Source organism: Streptopelia decaocto (genome assembly GCF_964273445.1).
Source record: "Streptopelia decaocto genome assembly, chromosome: 6".
Taxonomy (NCBI): Eukaryota; Metazoa; Chordata; class Aves; order Columbiformes; family Columbidae; genus Streptopelia; species Streptopelia decaocto.
Genome location: NC_138660.1, coordinates 7,621,520 through 7,646,081, shown reverse-complemented (window position 1 = coordinate 7,646,081; position 24,562 = coordinate 7,621,520). Strand labels below are relative to the sequence as shown.

At 43.4% G+C, this 24,562-nt stretch overlaps 1 protein-coding gene across 3 annotated transcripts in view; it reads left to right on the top strand.

The window, feature by feature from the left end:
• FGF12 (fibroblast growth factor 12) overlaps positions 1–24,562 on the top strand; it is a 216,506-nt gene that overhangs the window by 139,217 nt on the left and 52,727 nt on the right. For all 3 annotated transcript variants that reach the window (XM_082056004.1, XM_082056003.1, XM_082056002.1), the window contains 2 exons: positions 3,236–3,346; positions 11,295–11,398. In XM_082056004.1, the coding sequence (XP_081912130.1) occupies positions 3,236–3,346; positions 11,295–11,398 (215 nt within the window). The remainder of the gene's footprint in view (positions 1–3,235; positions 3,347–11,294; positions 11,399–24,562) is intronic.

Below are 24,562 nucleotides of genomic sequence, written 5' to 3'. Positions count from 1 at the left end.
AAATTTTGTCTGTAGGCCTCCCAGCCACACCACTTGCTGTAGAAATGACAAATCCCAATGTCCTGCTTTATGCCCAGACATGAGACAGGAGGTTCCCTGGTGGGAAGCAGCTACTCTGCTGGCTGTTGTCACCAGCGTAGCTGCTTCTGTTCAAGCTGATTCCTTTGCAATCAGTAGAGAGATGCAGGTGGTTTCAAGACCCTATGCACCTGGCCTGGCTTGCCTGTTGATTTTTGGGGTGCAAAGGGAACGTACTATGTGAGACAAATCACCCACTGCCCAAGCAACTCCCCAACCCTCCTGGGCTGTGCCCTGTGCTAGAGGAGAGAACTCAGTGTTGGCTGTGCATGTCTCTGACCGGCTTTTGTATTCAGTTCAGGTAGGTGCCTAAAGGTGCAGCTGCTCACCAGTGCTTCTTAGAGAAAGAGACCCAAGGAAATGCGGAAACCAGGGAAAAAGAGATCTGTATGTTTCCAAAGTGCTTTCTGACTCCTTGATGTCTGGAAAAGGCATTTGTTTGCTGATGCTGTTTCTAATTGAGTCTGGGGAGCAGGGATGCTCCTGCAGCAGAGGATCTGTGCAGTAAGGAGAGATAGGAATACTGCTGCTGTCAGGCTGTGTTAGGGCCAGGAGGAATGTGGTGTTTTTGTGTGTGGCTGAGAGCTCTCCATTCCCTTTGAGTTTGGGCATGAGCCTCAAACTTCATTAAGATGAGGTCAAGTCAAAAAAAAAGTACATGTAAGATAAGATTTCTCCTCCGGCCTGACCCTAGGCAGGCATTGACTCGGAAAAGCCTGGGATTATAAAGAGGGCAGTTGTTAAAGCTCGAATCAGACTTGGCCATGTGTCTATGTCAGTTCAGTTACAAAAAGTGACCCTGGGGCTCTATCCTGTTTTACTCTGGTGACAGTGAGCCTTCTGGTGCAATGGCGTTTGCATCTATAGCAAAGATGTGGGGGGACCTTCAGGGGATTTTGGCTGCGTTCAGATAAACTCTAAAAATGACATGAAGCTCCTAATGATGAGCAGATTTGTGCTATACTTGATAGGCTATGTAGTGAAAGTGGGAGAAGTTTTCATGTTAATCCAAAATGATTTGCATGATTGAAGTGTAGTCTGCACCCCAAAGAAAATGGGCTTTCTATTCTGTAGTAAGCTAAATCATCTTTCCAAGAAAGGGGAAAAGGTCGGGATTATTTTGTATCTGCCCTCTTCTTATCCCTGAGGGGCTTTAAGACAAGATCTCCCCCCTTCCCCAGTACACAGCATCAGGCTGCAGGAACATCTTCTAAATCTCTACTGCTTAGAACTCTTCCATTTTATGTGAAGTACTTAAGCATTAGAATTTAAGTAGAGAGTAAAAATGAGGCTAAGACTCTTTTAGGGACTCAGTCATAGGTCTCCTATCAGATAGTGCCTTAAGTATTGTGCTGTTAGATAAGAGAGGAAGGGTACCGGCTTGAGGAGGGTGGTGCAGTCATCTGTGCCTGAGAATACAGCTTTTTATTTACTCCAGTTTTGATGTGCTTGTTAGAAAACAAGTTAAGATCCTACATTCAACAAAATAGATATTTAATTTTGCTAAGAAGAAAGCAAAATACTTGGCTCAATCTAAGTCTCAATTTGATATATATCGGCTTGACCAATGCTAGCTCTTAGTAGATCGCCAGTACAATTGTATGTATTTACCAGAAGGTCCCAGCACTGAGTCTTGCTGGGAGAAAGCCTGCCTGCAGTCTACAGCACTGTTGTTGCTATGAATCGCTTTTTAAGGCAACATAGAAACCAGCTGATACTGATTTATTCAGTGGCTTTTGTGGCTACATAATAGAACCTGACCCTCCTCCAGCCAGCAGAGGGGTTGCTGAAGCTGAAACCCTTGCACCTGCATCCAGGATCCCTGTTTGCTGTAGAGGGTTTTGCCTGTGCGGATGCTCGGGGTGGGAGCTGTGCAGGGTGGTGCAGAAGCATTAGAGATGGGGTTCCTGATGGAAACACTTAACACGCAACGTGACCAGAGTTACATAAGGACTATGGCTTATTAAACAGCCTCACTAGAGGCATGGAAGACAGGAGGCTGACGAGGTTTTGGTATGCTGTGTGGGATTTTTTTTCCTGTCTATTGAGCCAGCAATAACTAGGTCTGTCTTATTTACTTTTGGTGGGTGGTCACATAAAACTACAAACTCCTGTCACACAAGGAGGGTTTCTGCCATTCAGGTAGGGTGTCTGCTCATGTGCAGCCAGCTAGCTTGCCTTCCAGAAGCAGTGCCTGTGACAGACTGTAAGACTCACATGATTAAAAGTGAATTTATTTTTGACCACTTAATTTGTGTTTGATCAGTTGGACGTCAGGGAGACAGGCAGTAACGCTGCAGACCTCGGTCATGTGAGCTCAAATTGTTTCTGCATTTTTTTTTTTGTGGTTTACTTTTCTTCTTCAGCACAGGTACAAATATTGCAGAGGCAATAGGGAAGCCCTGGGCTGGCTCATGATTTACATGGTCTGGGAAGGGACCCTGGTAGAAGCAAAGAGTGAGTCTCATGTACCAAAGTATGTGATGTGTTTTAGCAGGGAGGAACATGCAGGATTTTGAAACAGATGTTTTAAGGTGCTCATAAATGCTTCAGATGTCATTTTTGCAGGTGTCTTGCATCTGTTCATTTCAGGATTTTGTTCCCCAAGTCCCACATGGTTGGGCTAATTCAGCCTGATTCAGCACTCAGTTACTTTGGTTTTACACCACTATAATACCATTGATTTAACTAGAATTTCATTGGCATAAAACTGGAACTGCACAATAGTGAATCAACCATACAAAAAGCAAAGTAGTTGGCTTCACAGGCAGCATAAGAAACAATAAGCAAATTCTTTGCAACACTGCTGGCAAGTAATCTTCTGAACAAGTGGCATCTTTAGAATACATAAGGTGTCTAAAGACTTTCATTTGGTAGGTAACTTTTGGCAAAACGATGTTCCATAAAACTGTTATTTTCTGCTGTACCAGCTATGGATTGCATTTTGCCTGCTCACCTGGTCTCCATTTTATTTGCCTGTGTCTATGTTTATATGAATATTTTACAACCACACTTGAAAGGAATCTCAGAAAGCTGTCTTATCTGCCAAGCACTTCTGCGTTTACTTAGAGCTTAATGGGGGCCAAGCAAATTGCGTCTCTTGCTACTTGCTGCATATTTGGTATATCTAATAATAATTATTATTATTTTTTTACAGAACCCCAGCTGAAAGGAATTGTGACAAGGTTATTCAGCCAGCAGGAATACTTCCTGCAGATGCACCCAGATGGTACAATTGATGGGACCAAGGATGAAAACAGTGACTACAGTAAGAAAAAAATAGCCTGTTTTGCAACCTAGTTACAGTCAAATACATCACCTGGTGGATCTCACTTATGCAGCTTTATTTTTGAAAAGATCAAATTAGGAAGAAGGCAGCTGTTTTCTGCACATTTTTCCTATCTATCCTTCCCCTTTAAATCTTGCCTGTATTTCATGTTTCCTCTCCGATCTTCTTCCCTCCCACCCCGATTCTGTAACTGCCATCTGGGTGGGGTGGAGAATAAAACCCATGATTTGAATTGCTGCCAGAAGAGAAAGGGGATTATATTTATACACATACCACATGGGTAAAGGATACAGGGAATTCTCTCTCCAAGGAGAAGGGGAGAAAATAATTTTCACTGTTTTATCCTGAAAAATTAAGCCAACATCAGGAATTTCCAGGCTGGAGAAAAACAGCTGTTCACTAAAGTCTAGTGCTTTGAGGCTTGTGTCAAGGTTGAAGGTATCAAATCAAAGGATTTGGGTTCATGCTGTTCAACAAAGGATAGTGAAGTGCAGCAAGCCATATAGGTTTAAAATTGATGCTCATGTGCAGGGGCAATATGGGTTTAAACAAATGTGAAGCAGTAGCCAATATTTCTTTTGCAAAATAAGTTGTTTTGTCAATACCAAAGCTCCTCAAAAGGTTAAAGGTGTAGAATATTTTCTACACCACTCTTCATTTCATAATCAGATTGATGTTTCTGAGAGGGCAGTAATAAGCTCAGATACTTGGTACCACAAACTGCATCAACAGAGTAAGACTTAAGTCTCAATTTGGGTCATTCTGAGTTGGTTTGAAGCTTCCTGTGCTGCTGCTGAAGGGACATAATATCTAGCCTGTCCTGCATGAAAGGTGTCTTTCCAGTCCTTACTAGAGATGAACACAAGTTAATCTGTGTGGTAGGGCTGATTCAAACAAACTTCATGTACTTTGTGAAAGGTGGAACCTACTTAATTTGGGGACAAATTATGTTCTAACTCAAAGAAGTGCTAAGCTGGATTGAAGGCATCGTTCCTTCAGGAAGGCAGGGGCTGGGCTGCGGGTGAGAGGTCTCTGCAGTGGTGCAGCACACATCACAGGGCATGGGTGTTGTCCTGTGAAGGTGTGTTGGACAAGGGTGCAAGGTGGCTGCAGACCCACATCCATGGTGCTTGCCCCATCCCCAAGAAGCTGCCAGGGTGCTTTGGTGGGACTGTTCCGCTGCAGCCAGCTCAGGGCTGGGGTCTGTGTGCAGAGCAGCTTGTGAAAAAGTAGCTTTGAGAAGATGGCAACTAAAGTTACGGGAGGCTGGCAAAGCCCTTGTGAAATGACCCAAAAGGCTTAATTCATCAGAAACTTGGTCTGTAGCAGATGTGTCAGGCTTTAGTCCCCCTTTTTTCATATGCTGGTGTTGATCGAATGAAGTACCAGAAATTGTAATGACACAACTTTTAATCTGCATTGGAGCAGGAGAACCTGTGGCCCTCCCCACACACACTTTTAGTTCATGAGAGACTGAGCGGATATCTTCCTAGAAGAAGAGTCTGGCATTGCGATTTTTCTCAGGCAGACACCAATATATGTGATTAGTTCAATGGGCTTTAGTGAGTGAGTAATGACCCAGTGTTAGGTCGTATTAGATGTTTTTTCTTAAAGAAAGAAGACATAGGGTGTTCTCAATCTGCAGAAAATCCCATTGGAGCCCTATTTGTCAATGACATGGGAAGAGCTGCTAGAGATGACAGGGATTCATTACCCTCATCTATCAGTGAGAACTGAACAACAAAGTAATGGGCTTAAATGGAAGCAGAGATGAATTTAGGTAAACAGCAGAGGAGAATAAAATGTAAGAACAGTTCTGCAATATTTCAGGCTGGTGGGGGATGAGAGAAGCTGCATCTGGTGGGCCCCAGTTGCCCGAACATCTCTTATGTATCCTGGTAGAAATGTTAGAGGTGAGTTTGGCAAGGTGCTGAGTACTTGTGAGCCACTTCTACCCAGTCGTCTCCATTGGAAATAGATGGGCTGAAGGACACTTCTAGAGCGTAAATTTATTTGGTGAGATGGCAGCTTTGCCTTGGCAGCTTGGTGGGACAGGAGGCATCTAGGTTAAGTATGCCAAGCCACTTGCTCAAAGTCATGGGCTGTGTTGAAAATTTTAGTGAAGTTTTTGAGTGAAGATTGAGGCCAAAGGATTCCCCATCCTGTGATCTCACAGGTATCAAAAGGGGGGAAAAAATGCAACCTGATATTTGGCTTCTGAAAATGAATTTAAGAATGTGCTTTCTTACCACACACTCTTTTGTAAATCTTCAGTTTGAGTAAACATTTTATATTATATGAAGCTTCCAGTTACAGCTTCAAATCAAAATCATATCTTTCCCTTTGGAAATGCCAAATTAAAGCACACTATCTTTTTTCCTTTTCTGTTCCTCCAAGCATCTCAATTTCTGACTAGAGAAAACTCAAAACTCACTTGTCTAAGTGAACAGCTTATAGGCTTACTTCACTGATATTTTCTGTTTTAAAATATGGCTCCAGAAGGTTCCTGGCCAGCCACTGTGCTCTATCTCTGTGCAAGGGCAAAACCGATCAAAGATTAGATGAGCAGTATTTCCCTGTCCCTGGAGAGGGGTGGGTTAACTCTCGTCCACTGACAGAGAAGGACAATCTTGATGGCCACAGCAGCGTACTTCCCACCCTGGATGATCGTCTATTCTCCATGCAGAAGTCATCATAGCATAGTTAAAATGTGTTGAACACCGTGTTCCATACATTGCTCTGCATTCTGTAGCCACACACTGATTATTCAAATTACCATTATGAAAGGAAACTTAATTTTTGTGTAATACATTAGGTTGGTTTACTCTGGCAAAATAAATGTTTAAAGTGAGACACGACATGTCCCTCAGATATGTCTGATGCAATTAAAAGTTCTAATAAAAATCCAGTTATTTATGTAAGAGGAACTGCTAATATTTAAGCAATTTTAAAATTAATTATCTGGTGCCCATTTTATGTATGTTCTTGAGAGGCTGGTGGCATTTATTTTCCACCTCCTCTCACTTAAAGAAAAAAAACCCAGAAGCCAAGTTCTAATGGCATTTGAATGGGCATCCAGCCAGCTTCCCGCTAAACAGCGCTTGGGACATCTGTTCCTTATACCATGCAGCTAAAGGCATGCCATCTTAATGTAAGCAAGAAGACAGATTCTCTGCCTACTTGCACTGGTATATTTGAATAATTTTATTTTAATTAGAGTGTAGTTTCGTGGTGTATGATGCTCTTGCTTGCGTTCTTAATGTTATATATGATCCTGAATTTAAGGCAGTATTTTTTCTTACCAGCTCTGTTGATCTCCAATGGTCTTTCAGGACTGACTTCTGCTTTCAGTGCTTGCACCATTATTGCTCTTTCCTGGGCTGAACAGGGTAACTCCTGTTCTTTGTGAGAGCAAATGCACTTGTTAATTTGCCAACATAATCCTCCTGAATGTCTGAAAAGCCTCAGCAAGTGGACAGTATCTAAAGGACAGGTCAGCTATGCTGACCAGGTGGAAACAGCCTTGCACATTTAGGATGTTGTTTGGGGCTTTCCACCCAGAAACACAGAAAGGTTAAGATTGGGGAAACCTCTGGAGGTCTCTAGTCCAACATTCCTACCCAGAGCTGGGTTATCTTCAGCTGCACAAAAGCCTTGTCTAGTTATTTCAGATGTCTCCAGGAATGAGCTATTTCATGGTTTCATAACCTCTCTGGTTCCAGTGCTGCATTATTCTCATTGTAGAGAATTTTATTTATACCCAGTCATAATTTATTTCTGAGGCTTTTGTCTAATGCCTCTTGTCTTCATGGTGTTCCTCCAAGAAAAGTCTGTCTCTGTCAATGTTATCTTTCCCTTTCTTGAGCTAAGCAAACCCATTTCACTCTGTTTCTTCTCATATGTTGCACCACAGCCTCTTGATCACATTAGCAGCCTTCCTCATTCCCCTCAGGATGTTAAAGCTCCCCATCTCATGGTGCACCAAGGTTGCTGTTGCATGTTGCATCCTCTGTTAGTTCTTGTTTGCATGCAGCACAAATCATAGAATCACTATGGTGTGAAGAGACCCTTAAGATTAAGTCCTGCTCCAGAACAAATCACATGGTATAAATTAATTTAGCTCCTATCTTTTACTGCTATTTAAATCAGCTGAGTATTGGACCACATCTTGTATATGGTATGTCTTGCCTTACTGTTCCGTTTCTGTAAATAAGTTAGCCCAGACCCAGAGCCAAGTATTTTTCAGATTTTAAAAACGTGTTATGCAGCTGATAAACTGACATCACAGCAAAAAACATACATGTGGCCAAAGGGTTTAGCACTGGAGCTTGCTAAAAGGAGTATCATCAGCAAACAGGGTCAGGTGTAAATCTACTGATGGCTGAAAATAATAAGGCATAATGAAGGAAAATGGGCAGAAATATTCAATGTTGTGTTTTTTTTCTTTTTTGCCCATTAAATAGAACAGCATGTAGTTGCAGGTGGCATATCAAATCTACTATTTGCAGTAGAGGGTTTCAGAAATGTCTTAAATTTTCTCTCTTTTTCACATCAGCACACCTTGTGGCCAGTCATGTTCTACCACCTCTTCCCTATCTCTAAATCTGCTGTTTCATGTAAACCAGATTTTTTTTTTCCTGACAAAAAGTGAGATCTTGCTTTCAAGGTTGGTTGAGGGTTTCCCCCTGCACATTTTTGCATTCTTACAGTAAAGCTTAAAAGCTTTGAAATCTGTTCCAAAACAAGATGAAATATTCATTTGAAAGCATGATAACAAAAAGCCTCAGCTTCTTCAAAGATATTTCTAGATTTGAGTGCAGAAACAGGTCTGATTTTTATAAAGTATTGATTGACTCAAACCACTTTTTTAACAGAGGAAGACATTTGCTTCCTAAAACTTCTTTGGCTGTCAGTCACCTATGGCAGATGCATGTCCTCCTGCTTCCCTGCCTGCTTACTCATCTCCTCTGCAGGATATTGCAGGAGATGCTCTGCATTGCCCAACAGCTGTGATTGTAGCTACCATGGTCTGGAGCAGGGTCCCAGGGAGCTTGTGACATGAGTGTCATCTTGCTTCTGTAACACAAAGGCCAGCAGGATTGTTCCTTAGCTCCCTTAGCTGTCTAGGTGGAAAGAGAGAGATTTGGAGACTTGTGGGTGCTTCTAAGTGGAACTTCTCACCCACTAATTCTGGTATTATCACCACGCTGCCTAATGAATGCTTTGAATGGTCTGTCACAAGTTTTTTATGCAAGACAAATTGGCTGTAGGGAATGAATGATGATGCCCATTTTGTTTCATTATTAGCAGTAATATGTTCCATTTTTCAGTAGGGAGAAAAAGTGGGGAAGGGGAATTGCTTATAAATAGATTTGTTAATTGCAGAGGATTTTAGACCTTTATTGTAGTGAGACAGTGATAGAAATATAAGCTTGCCTTGGTTAGTGAGTTTTTCAACAGTAGCACTGTGCCATAATGCAGCTGTTTATGGCTGAGTAGCTACACTGGGTTGTGTTTGTCTCATCTGGGGGCAGTATCAGAGTAGCACCATCCTTAACTCCAGGTGCTCACAGACCAATACCCAGGCTGGACTTCATTTGCCGTATACACCTGTTAATGTCCTTCTACAAAAATCACATAAATATAGGCACTAGCTTTGAGACTTCAGCGTATGCTTTGAGATTTTACTGAATATGATGCTTAAAGGCAATAAAAGGGGCTGGGGCTAGGTTTCTTTTCAGGAGACTTGAGGTGCCTCCTTTTTAGGTGGGTCACTGAGGGCAGTCACCCAGTCTTCCTTGGGAATTGTGAGAGAGAAAAGAGCCTTCATTGGAAAATACATTTCATGAATCCTTTTTTTTTTTTTTTAGAGGCAGCCTTGAAACCAGCTTAGCCAGGGTACATGTTAGCTATCTCGAGCACAGTGGCTTTCTATCTCCTTGATTCTTTTCAAGTTTTACTTCTAAAAAGGTATCCACCTCTGACCTTTAAGCAAATCCAGAACGATTTTAGGTCAAACATAACCAGTTTCCCTTTACATTTCATACACCCTTTGGGCTTTGGTTTTTCTCTTAAAAATTGTACAACTCCTGGGACTTTGGAACAAGCACACTGCCTGCAAGGAAAGAATCAAGCTGCGGTTTCAGTTCTTCCCCCTCCTTTCTCTCCATGTTTGCTATAATGTTTTTTTTTTCTTCTTTGTCCTTCCCTCTGCAATAATTCACATGCTGTACATCAGGGTTGTTCTTGGGAAACATCTCATGGTTGAGTTAAACCCATGTGTTACCTGGTGTGTGCATATCTAACCAGTCTCCTCAGAGCAGGGGGTTGATGCTGAGCCAGACTTCACTCTCTCTCATTGTAACAGGATTAACACTAGCCTGACCTGAGGAGCTATAGAATTTTGAATAGGCCATTTCAGCAAAAGCTGCTTTATGCTTCAGGGCTAATGTTGAGTTAGCAGTGGTCCATCTCCCAGGGAAAGAACTGAGAGATGGCGCAGTGAGAAGGACTGTTTTACCCACAACTGTTATGCAAAGACCCCTTTGTGCTGTGCTTGTTCCAGTGTGATGTGTCAGGCATAAAACTTTGTAAATGATCTATGAAATGCATCAGCTAGAGGATGATGGCCTTAATAGTCAGCTGGAAAACAGGAATGCTTCACTGCATGCTTTCTCACTCAGCCTTTTCTCTGCACTCTTCCCATTAACAGGTTTCCCCTGGGCTAATCTGAACACCCCCAAGCTCTTGAGAAGTTTGAAGCAGGCATTTTGCAAAAGAGTGTGTTTAAAAAGCCATGAGAAATGCTTCATGAATGTGGAAAGGGCAGTCTGACCTCATGACTAGGGAACCAGAAAACATTATTCTTGTTTCAGGGCACTTGTGTGGGAAGAGACCATGAATGAAGCATTTCCATGGTGTCTGTGCCTCTGCTGCTTCCCAACCTGTGTCACTCTTTCCATATCCTGAGCTACCTGGGACAAGGTCTAGTTAGCTTTTTGTAAGCTGAAGCACAAAGGGTCCTGCAACATCTGGATACCCTTGTCCTGCAAATCTCAGTGAGAACAAAACCATACTAATGCCTAAGCATTCAGTCTATCAACAGTGACAGTCCTCTCCTCTTTGAGCACATTCTGTTAGAAATGTAGCAGAAGCCTGACTGTACATTAATGTATATGCTCATGGGAAAAGTCTTTCAATGAGATACAGGGTCTACTTGGAATTGGGCAATAAAGTAATTAATTGGAAGTGGTTGCAATGCTTTAATCAAAAAGATTGCAGTATAATTGAGTATTGAAAGGTCTTGTCCTCTTCTGCCTTGTCTAGTGCTGCCACTGAATGAGGAGCAGTGCTCCGGTCCTGGAGTGGAGCCGTGTCTCTTCCCAAGTTTCTTCATTCCTTTAGCAGCAGGGATCGCAGGGATAGACACATAGTCAAGTTAATTTGCATCCTGCTGGCCATGGTCACTGTCTGTATGCTCTTACAGCATATGGCAAATGCAAGAAAGTGTGACTAGGCTAAAATCTGTTTCAGAGCGAGCTAAACTAAGTTGTGTTGTTGTGTTTGCCGGGGCAAAGCTGGGTACATGTGCAGTTACCACAGCTCAGCTGGCCCACAGGAGGCCAATGAGATGCACTAGCTTGAGTGCACGTATGAGCCCTTGGCACTGCAAAGGCAGTGATCAGACAGACTGATGGGTGTGTTAAAGCTTCTGGGAGGCAGCCAAATTCTGTACTTTTTAAAATTTGCTTTCAACATTGGCCCCACGGCTGCAGACCTTTCCTGTAGCTGGAAGCAGGGGTTTTGATTCTAGTTCAGTATCTTTTGCAAGAGTCAGGAATGGGGTGGACTGGCCCTGGGGCAAAAAGCAGCAGCGACCACACAGGGTGATGTCTCTGTAACCTTTGCTTTTCTCTTCCCTCTGCAGCCCTTTTCAATCTAATTCCTGTGGGTCTTCGTGTGGTGGCAATCCAAGGGGTGAAGGCAGGTCTGTACGTTGCCATGAACGCTGAGGGATATCTCTACAGCTCAGTAAGTACTTTGCACTGCTGGGATCCTGGAGTGGTTTGGTTTTGTAGGTGGGAGGGAGGAGACTGCATTGGGACTTGCTGCTTTTTCTGAAAATAGTCACGATCACCAAACCTTTAAAAGCAGGAATGGGGGAAGCTGCTGCAAAGACATGCAATATTCACTTTAAAGTCTCTCCGTGGAGATTCATGGCAATATTTCCTGACCTGTGAAGATATACTTTGTGTTCCTTTGAGTAGTTACTTAATGTAGGTCACATTGTAGAACAGGTTGTGTGGTTGGCTGGTTATATTCTGGTTTCATATTTGAGAAATGGTGTGAACTGAACAGAATTGCTTCTGAATTGTGCCTGGATAACTGATCATGAGTGATGCCCCAATGGGTCATACTCTGCTTCTGACTGCAGTGTAAATCCACAGCAATACACTGACTTCATTAAAACAGTTCTGGATTGTTCTGTTGGCAGAGTGCTCCAGTGGAGAAGATTTTCCCTGTATTTGTGTGGTCTCTTTAATGCACATAAAAGATAAGTGAGGCATTTTTTACTGACTAATTTCCCTATAACTTTCTTAGATGGCATGAAAGGGCATGAGGTTATTCATAAGATTCTCATTTGAAGTAAGTAATTGATTTTCACAGTGAATAATTGATTCAGTGATTTATTAAATATGGCAGCCCTTTGCCAGAATTTTTTATGCTTCAAATAACTTTGCTCTGGTTCTACATAGTAAAAAGTGATAGTTAATAATACACTTCTCATTTCTGTGGTTATGATATCCTTAAAGCATCTGGATGAGATTCTAATCTCATCTGCCTTTGTGTAAATTTACAGTGCAGTGATTCTCCTCTTGTCTAGGCATTTACTTTGCTTTAAAAGTGTATGTGAGATTGGAGATAGGACCACTGAAAGGACAACAGTCAGAGTTGCTCCAATGCAATGTTTCTAAACTCTTACCATCCATCTTCGTTCCTGATCAGTTTTAAAGTGCTCATATAGTTGGGATTTTCCCCTTTTCCTCGGGAGGTAATGAAGTTCTGTCTCCACAGCAAGTGGATGTGTTAGTATGCCTGGCAAGATAGATCTCAAAACTGGCTGCCTGTCAAGAAGAGACAGAGATCAATCTGGATCTCTGCGGATGCCAGACACTTCCTGTTCTTTCATAGCCCAGTAAACATAAATGACTGCTTCTAAATAAATTACATTGGTTTACTAACAATGAAAACCAGCTCTTTTTGTAAAACTATTGGAGTCCTAAAGGTAATATCAGGTGTGGTGTGGTACTGCATTATTGTGTGTGCTTCCCTCTAGGTGTATAGTTGGGGGGTCAGGACTGATGTTTTGCCCTGTGTTTGTGCAGCGCTGGGCATAAAGGGGTCCTGGCCCAGAGCTGAGGCTCCTTGTACCACCAGTGCCCTGTAAATGAGGACTGCAGGAAAGCAGTGTGTGCCAGAGCCACATCCAGCCTTGGGTGGTCTGTGTGGAGCAATGAGGGTCAGAATTTTCTGAACAAATAGTGCAAGGGAGGGAAAGGTCTGAGGCTCAGGAAAAAGAAATTGGGAGTTGGAAATGTGATGTTTGACAGTTGAGAGACAATGCAGGGGAAAAGGATTTCTTGTTAGCAGGAGTGAGATGATGTGAAGGGTGGGAGGGACATACCAAGAGATGGTGGGCAGCAGGAGGATGAAGTGTCCAGGAAACACATCTGCTAGTCCTATGAAGGTTCCTGAAAGGCACCAGATCACACATCTATTCAAATGAGGGTGGTTTAATTGGGCCTGCTTATTCCCAGCAAGTGAGCCTGTCTTAAATAGGGAAGGTTAATCAGGGAAGGCTAAGGATGCACTGTGATGGCCAGTGGTTAATGAAGTGGACCTCATTACATGCCGTGGCTTGATGGCATTCAGCTCTGGCTGAACTAATTAAAGTTCAACTGTTAATTTTGTTAATGTGATCCAAGATTTCTGCTTGCAGTAAATAGATGCTACTGGGCCACCTTTACTTGAGGGAGATGGAACTTGCTGGACCCTATTTTCATACGTTGTCTGGTGGCTCTGTCTGTCTTACAGCAGTAAATCAATGAATACACTGTGCTTTGGAGCAAACCCCAAGGCAAGAAAAATAAAAATTGTGGATAAAGCCCATTAGGAGCAGGGAGTGTTGCTCAAGCCACTCATAACATCAAAGACAAGAGATGAGACGATGAGACCAGTGTCCTATAAAAGAACTGGATATGGCTGAGAAGAGCTCAGTCTACTCAGTTTCTTTTGGGTGCTTCAGCTTTACTTGTGGGGCCAGGGTCCCACTCCAAGCCAACATTTGGCCTGGCTGTGTCAGTCTCAGAAGACTGTGCTGGTGAATTGCTTTGGCAGGACTTGATGATCTGTTCCTCTGTGGGTGAGCAGGACCTGCAGCTTTGCTGCCTGGACCTGATTACTGCTCACACCAAAGGACACGTTGTCCCTGTTCCTTTGCTTAGCAGACCCTAAATTATGGCTTTGCTCTGTCTCAGGCCAGTTTCCTTCACTGTTGTGCCTGTACCTTTTTTTGTCACTAGCCTTTTCTGAGGGATTTCTGAAAAATGGGTCAATGGTCTCCATAGATACTGTTCACTCCTACAGATCCATTGATAAACTAATGTTTTCTGCTGCTTGGCTGCCTCCACTGCTGTCTGTCCCAGGCTTAGCCCTGCTAGGACTTCTTAGAGCACCCTCAAGCCCAGGAGTACTTTCAGATAAAATGCAGTTGTCCAAGGAAATGGTGGGGTTTTTTTGTAGGTTTTGATTTTTTTTCTTCCCATCTTGATCCCTGATTGTGGCTGTAACTGAACATATCATCACTGTGGGTTTGTTTTGTTTCTCTTTGGTGTGGGGGTGTTTTTTTTGGTGATGTTTAATCTGTGTGCGTCAGCTGGGGCCTTGGATGACATCCTGTGCCCTGGATAAAACCAGAGGCTATTATCAGCCTGGTCTCAGAGATGGTTTGTGCCAGTTCATTCTGAGTTTGGTCCAATGGACTCTTGAATGAATTGGTTTAGAATAACCAGCCTTTGGAAAAGTCTTCCTAGTGCCAATTAGCACAAAAGCAGGGTTGAGTGGGGTCCTCTAAAGCTGAACTTGGTGAGAAGGCTCTTTGCAGAAACACTCCAGACCCTCCTATGTGTTCAAGCCACACTGATACCTTTGGCAATGAGTTTCCTTAATCTCTTTTGTTCAGTTAGGGACAGTGTGGGGTTGGGTTGCTGGGCTGAAGCCAACCATAGATCCCTAGCCAACTTCAGAGACCTAAATGCATTAGATGCCAAAGCCTCTTTGCTTGGGAAGCAGCTGTTTATGACTTTCATGCGTTGTTTACTTACACTTGACACCTGGTGTTTTTTTGCTGTGTGGGGGTTGTTTGATGGGTTGGTTTATTTGTTTGCTTTTGGTGTGTGTTTTATTTGTTTTTCCCCAGACTATGTTATTGTTACTTATGAGGTCTGCTGGGAAATTAGGTGCTTAGTAGGCAAGAAAAATGGGTCTTGGTCTGAGGCACCAGGCTTTGCAGACAATAGGATGCAAATGCTGTTTTCATAGCAAACTTGCAGAGTCATTGGTGTGCTCCCATTTGAGATTTCTTGTAACGTAGAGAAGCTGTAAGTTCCCTGATGGTCCATGAAGCTTTTTAACAGCACCTGTTCTGGGGAGTGACACAAGTCTCCTGAGGATCCACTGTTAGCATTTTAATACCAAAGTAAAAATATACAGAATAATGAAGGGCAGTGGGTGTTACTTGTGCTGTCTTAGCTCTTGGGAAGCTGAGACCAAAGGCTGGCAGTTACAGAGGAGAGAGGAACACAGAATAAAGAGGTATGTCCTGCTTCAGTGAGTTTACAGCCTAATTGTAACAGGAGAAGACACAGAACATGCTCACCTGTCTCTGCCTGGAGTTAATAGCTCCACCACCGAATTGATTCCTACTCCTGTATAACCTTTCTGTGGGAAGTTTTGCTCCTTGTCATCCAGCTTTCTCATTTTCACCCTGTTGCAACAGCTCACAGGAGCGTGGGGAAGGGAGCGCCTGCGAAGTGTTTTGTCTGAGTGACAAACCTGGCTCTCCTGGAGCAGATGCTCATGATGGGCCTGTAGACCCTCCACAGGCCCACCCAATCACTCCAAGTATGCTGAAATTGCAGCTCTCAATACGATGATATGTATAATTCAGCAGCATCACAGCTGGGATTGGTTTTGCCCCAAGTGCATAACACTTCTCTTCTAAAATGTACTGCTCTCAGATATTCCTTGTTGTTTAACTCGGAGTTCTAATTATTTTTGAAATGGAAAATTGTGATACATAATTTATTGGAAAGACTGAGAAAACCCTAGCAGAGATGCGAAATACAGAAGAAATAAATGGGTTGCTTACAAGAGCTCAGTATGATTTTACAGTATAAACCTGTGAGTTTGAAATGCTGAAATTAGAGCTTGAATCACTTCAAAGATTTCTGCTAATAAGGGAATGATTATGCACAATAAAATTCTAAACAACATTGAAAAAGCCCAAGTCACATTAAGAGCTCAGTGTGTCTTTGCATTTTCTTTTTCTCTGCTTTTTTTTCTGCTCTATCATTTTGCATAATAAACATGTCTTGCATAATAATAAACAAGCATCTGGGGAAGTATGTATATTAACTGTATTTTTGTAATCTGCTTGCAATGCCATAACTACTTTGCTACATCTCCTCTAGGGTTGCCGCACTCTTATTTACATCATTTCAAGGTCAGGGGCTTCAATAATGCTGCATTCTCTCCCCTAACAGGCTTGGGCTGTTAAGCCTGCTCCTGCCAATGCCATTGCTTTGATTCCTGTTTGACCTCCAGTGGTGCTGGTTGATTGGGTCAGAAGTACAGATAGACCAGGCAGGTATCCTGGACATCTTCCTTTTGTGAACTTTGCAAGCACACTTGCTGGGAGATTCCCTAGTTACATGCCTCATTAGGGAGCCAGGTCAGTGGAGAGAGAGAAATGTCTCCAAAGGCAAAGCACAGCAGGAACCCAATGTAATGTGCTTTTAATTTCCCATCAGAGTATCTATTCTTCTTCACTGGCTGTTTAAAGGGGTTCGCTGAATTAAGGCATGAACTGGGAGGTGTAAAACTCCTCCTGTCCACTGGCTTAATCATAAATATGGAGAGAACAAAATGGATGCTCGGGGAAGCAGCTGTGCTTAGGAGAGCCAGCCCCTGGGAGCAGATTCCTGCCTTGTATCCAGTGTTCCTAAAATATAGCTCCTGGCAGGCACCCTGGCATTGCCACCCATGTAGTATAGAAACTTGTAAACACAGCCATCAATAGCAAAGTGGTCCCTTTTCTCTTGGTGAGGTGCTGCTGCCAATGTTGCTCTGCTTGGCTCTTGGGAGCTCTTCAGTGGTCCAACTTTCCTTTCACCCCAGCAGAGCAAGCTCACCCATCCTGTGTGTGACTGGTGCAAGCTGGCCAGGACCAATGCTGGCCCACTCTGGCTCAGGGGTTATTCAGGATGTTGCAAGAGCTAGAAATAGGTATGACCTCACTTGGCAGGACTGCTGGACTGTTTGTCAGATGGAGGGAGCTAGGACAGTGCAATACTGTGGCTTTTTTGGGGCAGGTTTTCCTATCTGGCATCCTGCTGAGGGGCTTGTATTCCTTGAACTTCCCTAGCACAGCACCACAGCAAGACTCCCATGGGGAGGGTGCTGATCTGCACTTTGTATCAATGAGTTAGGTCAGACTTAGCTTTTGCCTGTTCAAGCAAGAGACTGGTTAGAGAACAAAGTCAGTTCAACCAACAGCCTTGCCCCTCAGCAGAGTGGGTCATTTTACATAAGCCATCACTTGAGCATAACTACCTGCCTTGTTGCTGTCATCTTTTTCACTTTTTGTTAATCTCAAATCAACATGTTTCAGGCAACATACTCAGACCGAAAGTTTTGTCTTGGTGGGTGGATGTGATGTGGGCTTATGCCTGTGGCCTCCCCTACAGCTTTTGCTTGATGAAAAAAGGGACCTTCTTCCCTGATGGTGAACTACAGATTGCATCATTTTTTGTACAGAGGTGGCTACTCTTCTGTGGAAAAACCTGACAGGCCCTGAAACTTTCAAACTATGTTAGACTAATTGTCCCTCTCTGAAATCAATAAATCCCTTGCGCATGCTTAAGTTTTGTGGTTTAATATCTCAGCCATCACAAAGGCAGTAAAGAGACTGAGTGTGTCCTACCACTTCTGACATACCAATGGCATCTGAGGTGCAGAGAAACAGTTCTTTGGGGGCCTGGTAGCCTTTCATGCAGCTCTTTTGTATAAGTTAGCAAAATCCCAGAAAATTTGAAGTATTTTAATATTCCTAATGTGCTTTCTAATCCTCCAAATACAAACCTAGGCACCAGCCTCATGCTAAAAGCTTTCTGAAATGTGAATGCCCTCTTGACATAAATAAGATGTGGCATGAAGATGGTAAGTCTTCCTATCTCCTCACCACTTTTCTCCTGAGAAGACTGAAGGATTGACTTCTCTTTATAAGAAGCTTCCTTGGTCAGCTCCTCTGAAGGCTGCACATTAAATGCATTATTGATAACAGTACTTGGGAGTTGCATGCACATATGCACACATTACAGACTCCCAGATGCTGTCTGGAGTGCTGCAGAGACATTAACTGCAGCTGGACAGAGGTTGTTTCCTTCACTCTAAAGCCTCTGAGATAGAAATCAGCATGAATCCCCTGCATAGCCTTTTCTTTTCCACCATTAAATCACCGTAAGCATGAAATAGAAGAAAGGAAAATAGAACCTCAGGGATTTTTGAACAAGGCTGTTAGGTGAGGAGGCACTGAGAAAGATAATATCCAAGTTTCTAGGCACGTGCAAAGTGAGATGAGGAGCAAGATTCTGGCATTCCCACAAGCGCAGTGGCAATGCCGGACTGTCGCTTCTGCCAGCAGGAATCTCTGCAAAGCAAGCAGGGGTCAAGAGCGGCAGTTCTTGGTCTTGCTGTTGCTGTGTTTGAAGCCCGTACACTTGTGCCAGACATCAGGTGCCTTTTAAAGTGACTGTTTCCCTCTCCTGGTGGGTTGAGGAATTACCACATTGTCCCATGTTGCTCTAAGTTAATGTAAACTGGAAAGAAGTTCCTTCCCCCTGTCCTCCTGACACTGGATAACTGCTGTTGGTAGAGCTGGGGCAGCCAATGGGTTTTGTGTTTTGGACTCAGTGCCAAGGTGAACCACTGCCATTTGTAACTATTTGCTGTTCCCAGTGTAAGGTAGAACACTGCAGAGGGCTTTGCTTTGCAGTAGGGCAGAGCAGACTGTCTGGGGGAAGAACCTCTGTCAGGGATCCAGCCAGCTCAGGAGAAAGGTGTTGTGCAGGTGTGCAACCAGCCAGCTCCAGTTGGGATCCATAATGTTGGTTGTTGCCTTACTAGTTTTTAGAGGAAAAAGGCTAACAGTTGTTCTTCTGGCTTGTCCATAGCAAATTCTGTCTTCTTGCAGCTCTTACTGCTGCTGTGGGTGTTTCAGCTGGGCAAAACTCGTCCTTTTCCTCCTTGTCTCTCCTGACACACTCTGGGGGCTGTAACTGGACACTTGATCACTCTTGAGTGATACTCTGTGTATTTATTATCTCCTGCCTGCAGAGAGGTTCAGAATGGTCTTGTTTACAGTGGGTGTCTATGGATGTCCTATAGACACCTGGTATGATAGGAAGGTGTCTAAAATGCTACTGCTGTTCAATGCTTCTCAACTTGTAGGCATGTCTGGGAACTGATGTAACCTTTTACTGGCTTTGCATGGAAAAAAGCCTGGAGACCTTGTGTAGGGACTTCACTTCTTCATTTTCCCAGTTCTTGATTGCAAAGCTGTGCCCTGCCCCAGAAAGCAGTTTGGAGACATTGAAGCCAAAAGCAGTTATTGTATCTCCAGCTAGAGAAAGCTGAGGATCTCTGCAGAAGTCACATCTAAGAGTTTTTTTTTAGGGAGAAAAAAAGTATAAAGCACCTCAAAGAGCAAACTGCAGCTTGGCCAGCCATGTCATGGTCCTGTTGCACTTGAGGCTGTTTTCAGTTTAAACCCTGTCACCTGGTTTATGATTCACGTTTACTGTCTGTGGCAGAATTTCCATGTAGATGCTGGGGAATCCCACTATAATCTGTTGTGAGCAGGAAGGGAATGGAGCAAAGGGAAGGAGGCTAGAAGTACTTGAGGTGAAATCAGAAGCTGAGTAGTCTGGTGATATCTGCCAATGTTGGATGAGGAGGAGCTCATGGTGAACACCAGCTTTTGATGGAAGACCAGCTCAGAGAGGTGCTGTATCCCTTCAGTCTCTGATGGGAGCACTACACAAATATTGTCAGCATAATGCAGGACCCAGCCTGTGGCTCTCACGTCTGGTGGATATAGGGTTGCTACAATGCAGTTCTTTTGCCTAAAGCTACATGCCATGCTTGCTCTTCAGGTATGTGCTGGTTTGATGGTGTCTGGGTTATCTGGATCATTGGTGGTGGAAGGAGTTCGCTTAGCTGCGGCTTAAGATGCCAATGGTGTGGAACTCAGAGAAGAATCTGTTACCACTTACCTGTGAGTTGCTCGTGGGCTCTCTACTCATGCTGGCAGGCTTCATCACATAGTTAAGGAAACTGAGCATAGAGGAGTGATGTGACACGCCCAAGATCATGCATGGAGACTGGATTAAGTAGCTTTCTGTTCTTCCGGATCCTAATTCATAATCACAAGCTTTCTTTTGTATTGCTGTGATTATTCAGGGAACTGGCGCATCAGCAGCAGTACAACTTGCTTGTGTAGTATCTTGTGTCTGAGCAAATCCATTTGCTTTGAAATCTGTGCACTGTGTAGGCAGGGCTTGCATCTCCCTCTCTTTCTTCCTGTTTCACTGCTTTTCTGGCTTCTCAGCATTTATGTCCCTAGCAATCTTCATTGAGGATAATGGGAGCAGGCAAAAGAACCACAGGAGAGTCATACCCTGCCAGCCATCTTCCCTTGCACATCTTAATACCATATGTCAAGTGCAGTTGCTCAGGGCTCCACAGATATCTCTTTTTCAGCCACCCAAGGAGCTGAGGCTGTTTACAGTGTTGGCTTCACAAGATGGCAGGTGGAGAATTGGAAACAGCCTCTGAGAAGCTCGGGCTTGCAGCAGTGCTCTGGAATAAGCACTTGTAACGTGCTGATGCCCCCAGGAGCTGAACAGCCAGGTCTTACGAGAAAACCGTTTGCAGTAACAAAGTCAGGCATGGATTTTCAGACAGTTTGAAGTGCGACTTTCAGAGGTGTTGGGCACCTAATATACCCACTGCTTTCGCTGAGGTGAATGTAAGGGTGGACCTTGTGGGTCCGTTTAACTCAGTGTCCAGCTCCAGTAGGTGCCACTCATAATGCAGCTAGGAGAAATCAGTAACTGAGGCAGTAGCTTAACGAGTTATCTGACCACTGAGCAAATGTCTCCTTAAGCTGTGCACAAATAATATCGGGCTTTTCAGAGCTAGGTTGGGTACCAGAAACCATCTGGGTGGATTGCTGAGCAGTCTGTCCAGCATTCACGGTGCTTCAGTAGCGCTTTTGAGCCCTGATATGATGCTGTGCACTGTGTCGTGCTCTCTCCAGGGCATCTTGTGCTGCCAAGGCATGGCCAAGGACTCAATGAGAGCTATGGGCCAAACTCTGCGCTGGTGGTTTTGCTTGGAGGTGGACTGAGTGTGACTCAACAGAAAATTATGTTGAATATTTTTTTAGTGATGGAAGCATGGCTGTAAAGCATCACATAGCAAGTCAACAGTGGGAGGAACAGTACGCTTTCCGTGGTATTGAGGGATTTTTCAGGTTACAGCAAACCAATCAATGGTCATATATTCAGAAAACTGAGGTGTGTGTGTTTACCGTAGCATATCTGAGACTGTAGTCTGCTCAGTCATGTGGGTGATGTCCAGTGGATGCGCATACTGCTACATACATAGGAAACAAATTCCTTTCTGAGTCATTGGAATATAAATTTTCAATTAAGTTTCTTTGTTAATAGTGTTTTAGGATTTCAGTGAATAAATGGTAATCTCTTAGAAACCATGCTTGTTTTGTAAATTGGAAATAGTCTTTCTGCTCAAGTCATAACAAGAATGGATTTTCTACTAGAAATCTCAAAATGACTTCCAGAAAAATGAGAGAATTATCTGCTTTCTTACACAAGAAAACTGAGGTGTAAAAAAAAAAAGGAAAGATGCCCGATGGCCACATTTGTCTTTGGTTTGTAGGTCCTTAGGTGCAAAAGTAGGCAAAGCACCAAGATTCTCATAGTCTGTTTTTTGCACGACACTGGCTTATTTCAAGTGTTTTTTCAAATTCTTGTGCACTTTCATGAACGTGTTGGCCACTGGATTCCGAGTGTGAATGTCTCAAACATTTTACTGTGCAGCAACCTCTATTTTTCTAAGGAGCTCTGAGAGATGATTTATTATTAAAGTATTTTAATTACTGTTTCTTGCATCTCTGGGAGTTTCTTGCAAAGGAGTTCTTTGTGCAGGTTTATTATTCAAATTTGGAAGGATGGAAGGAAATAAATTTCCTCCTTCAAAACTACCTTTTTTCACCTACTCTATTCACTTATCACTCTCTGCCTTGCCAGGATTATTCTAATCAGATATAACACATAAAAAAAAAACAAAAAACCACAAAAATAATTATTTTCTTTCAAGTATTTAGGAGCCTTAAGTAAATTAAGACATTGATCAGGTTCTGCTCACTGTTGCAGCTGTGAATACAATGTACCTGGTGTGGCTGGGGAAAGAATTGTGTCTAATGCATGTCGTTTATCTTTGGAGAGAGGCCAGAAGGGAGGATTGAAACTGGTCTCATCCCTAGGAGCTGTTTGGTTAAACCTGTGTTTCTGAGTGGCAGCTGAGATGTAGACCTGCAAGGTGTGTGGCCATAGCCCAAATGGGGCAAATGGCAGAGAAGAGATGCTTGTGTGGCTGCAGGTTGCACTGTAGGAAGCTGCTCTAGCAACCACACCTGCCAGGCTGGTGCTTCACCACCACCTCTTTCACTGAGCTGTTTCAAAGGGGAACCAAATGTTCGAATTGCTCGAGTGGTTTTGCAAACCTGTCCTCAGCCTAATGCACCAAAATAACAGCCTGCAGTGAGGCCAGCACAGCTTGTCTGCATACAGCTTATTTCTGATTTGGCAGCTGTTTGAGAACCTTATTTGCTGTACATGTCAAGATTGATAGCACTCCTATGGGGGCTATGACCTTGACCATCCTTTCATTCTTCCTCAGTGAGCTCATTACAAGCTCTTAAATCGTCATGAGGGTTTTGCCATGAGGTACAATGAAAGTCTCTTTCAGTAAATGCTGTCACAAGGAGGCAGATTCACCTTTCGGTGTGAGCTCTGGGCTTGCAGACATGGTGGAGGAAGGCCACTCTGATGCTGATTCTGGCTCCTTGAATTACAATCTAAGTGTTCCTATTGAGTTTGACAGAAAATAATTTTGTGTCCTGTGGGATTTTCTTGATAGCGGCTGAAAAGATGAATGTGGATGTATGTTTATACTCAGCTGGGAAAAAGACAATACACAGGCTCCTGACAGCAGTGGTTATTTTGCAGATCCCGAGCACATGAAACCTGGCTTTAGTAATAATACAGGCCTGCAGTCAAAACGTGAAAAAAAATGTTAAATGTCCTTTGCAGATGGAAGGCAATTCTTGTATTAGGGTGCTAGTAGGGTAGTTCGTAGGGTTCAGCTCCCCACTCTGCCACAAATACCTTGCCATGATTGCAGGGTTGAGTTCAGTTGCCTAAACCTAGACATTCATCTCCCTTGGCAATGTGCCAGCATATCCTGCCTGGCCTCCAGAAGACCATGGATCTCCCTTAGGTCCTATGTCCCACCTGCCAGCTGTGTGCATGTCTTGCATGCCCCAGGACATCTTCGATGGCACTAGAAAATTAAGTTTAGGTAACTAGATCAAGGCCTTAATTTCTCTGCCTCAGCTGCTCATCTATATGGTAGAGATAAGATTTCTTTCCTACTCCCATAGAGACAAAGTAGAGATAAGTGCATTGGTGATTGACAGGCACTTGGATGCTATGTTGAGGGCACTGCATAAGAGTTTGAATAGATAAGAGAATGACTACATGTCAGCATGAGGTTTTTTTGCTTTGTTTTTTACCTCAAAAGATTTTCTCCTTTATATGTTCTTTTCCTATCAGGTTGTTAGTGCTGTGAAAGGGAGATGAGCTCACATGAGCCTCTCACACCTGAATCCTTCCCAGGCTGACATTGCTCCAGGTCTAACTGCGTTTCTCTCTGAGTCCAGTCATCCTGGCCCTGTTTTACCTATTTGCCCCATGTTACTCAACCAAAGAAGTGTACGTATGCCTCAGCAGCTTTTGGAGGCAGCTTCCATTTGGGATAACTTTATTATTCATTTAAAAAAAAAACAAAAAGCAAAAGGAGGCTCTTGGTTTTCAAGTCTGCCAAGCTGGAATGGTGTGGGGAGGTAGGGAAATTACTGTTTGATTTCAAAATTGAATAAATTGACCTGGCACCACCTGAGAGAATAAACTCAGAACTAGGTATCTTATTTTTCAGCTAAATCGCTATTCTGGCACCTAGTTACTTCATTGCCAGTGGTGCTGTAAATACGTGCAGCTCCCTGTGGTTTTAGTGGAATTTCAAAGTAATCACCACCCCTGCAGTTCTTTCCCCTTTTATTTACAGACTTCAAAAGCTCAGTTTTATGCTCATCATTTAGGACTCTGTTTCCTGACATCCATTTGGAGACTGTCTGAAAGAAATTTCCTATAGCCAAGAGTTTTTTTTCCAAAGTTTCCACTGTGGGAACCCAATAGTGGAAGTCTCTGGGACATAAGATACCAAACTATCATAGGCACTTTAGATAGTCACAGCTATAGATCCCATTGAAATCTAGGGCAGGGGTATTAGGTCATCTGTTTCCTCAGGTCTCCCCTGAAAAAATAAAAAAAAAAATCAAAAAATCTCTGCAGCAGAGGACTACCCTGCGCAATGGGAGGGGTGGGTGCATTGAGGGCAGTAAGAGGAGGTTGTGAAGACCTTCATGTTCTGCAGCACAAGCTGTAGCCACACAACTGTCAGAGAAGAAACTGAGCAACCACATATATTTTT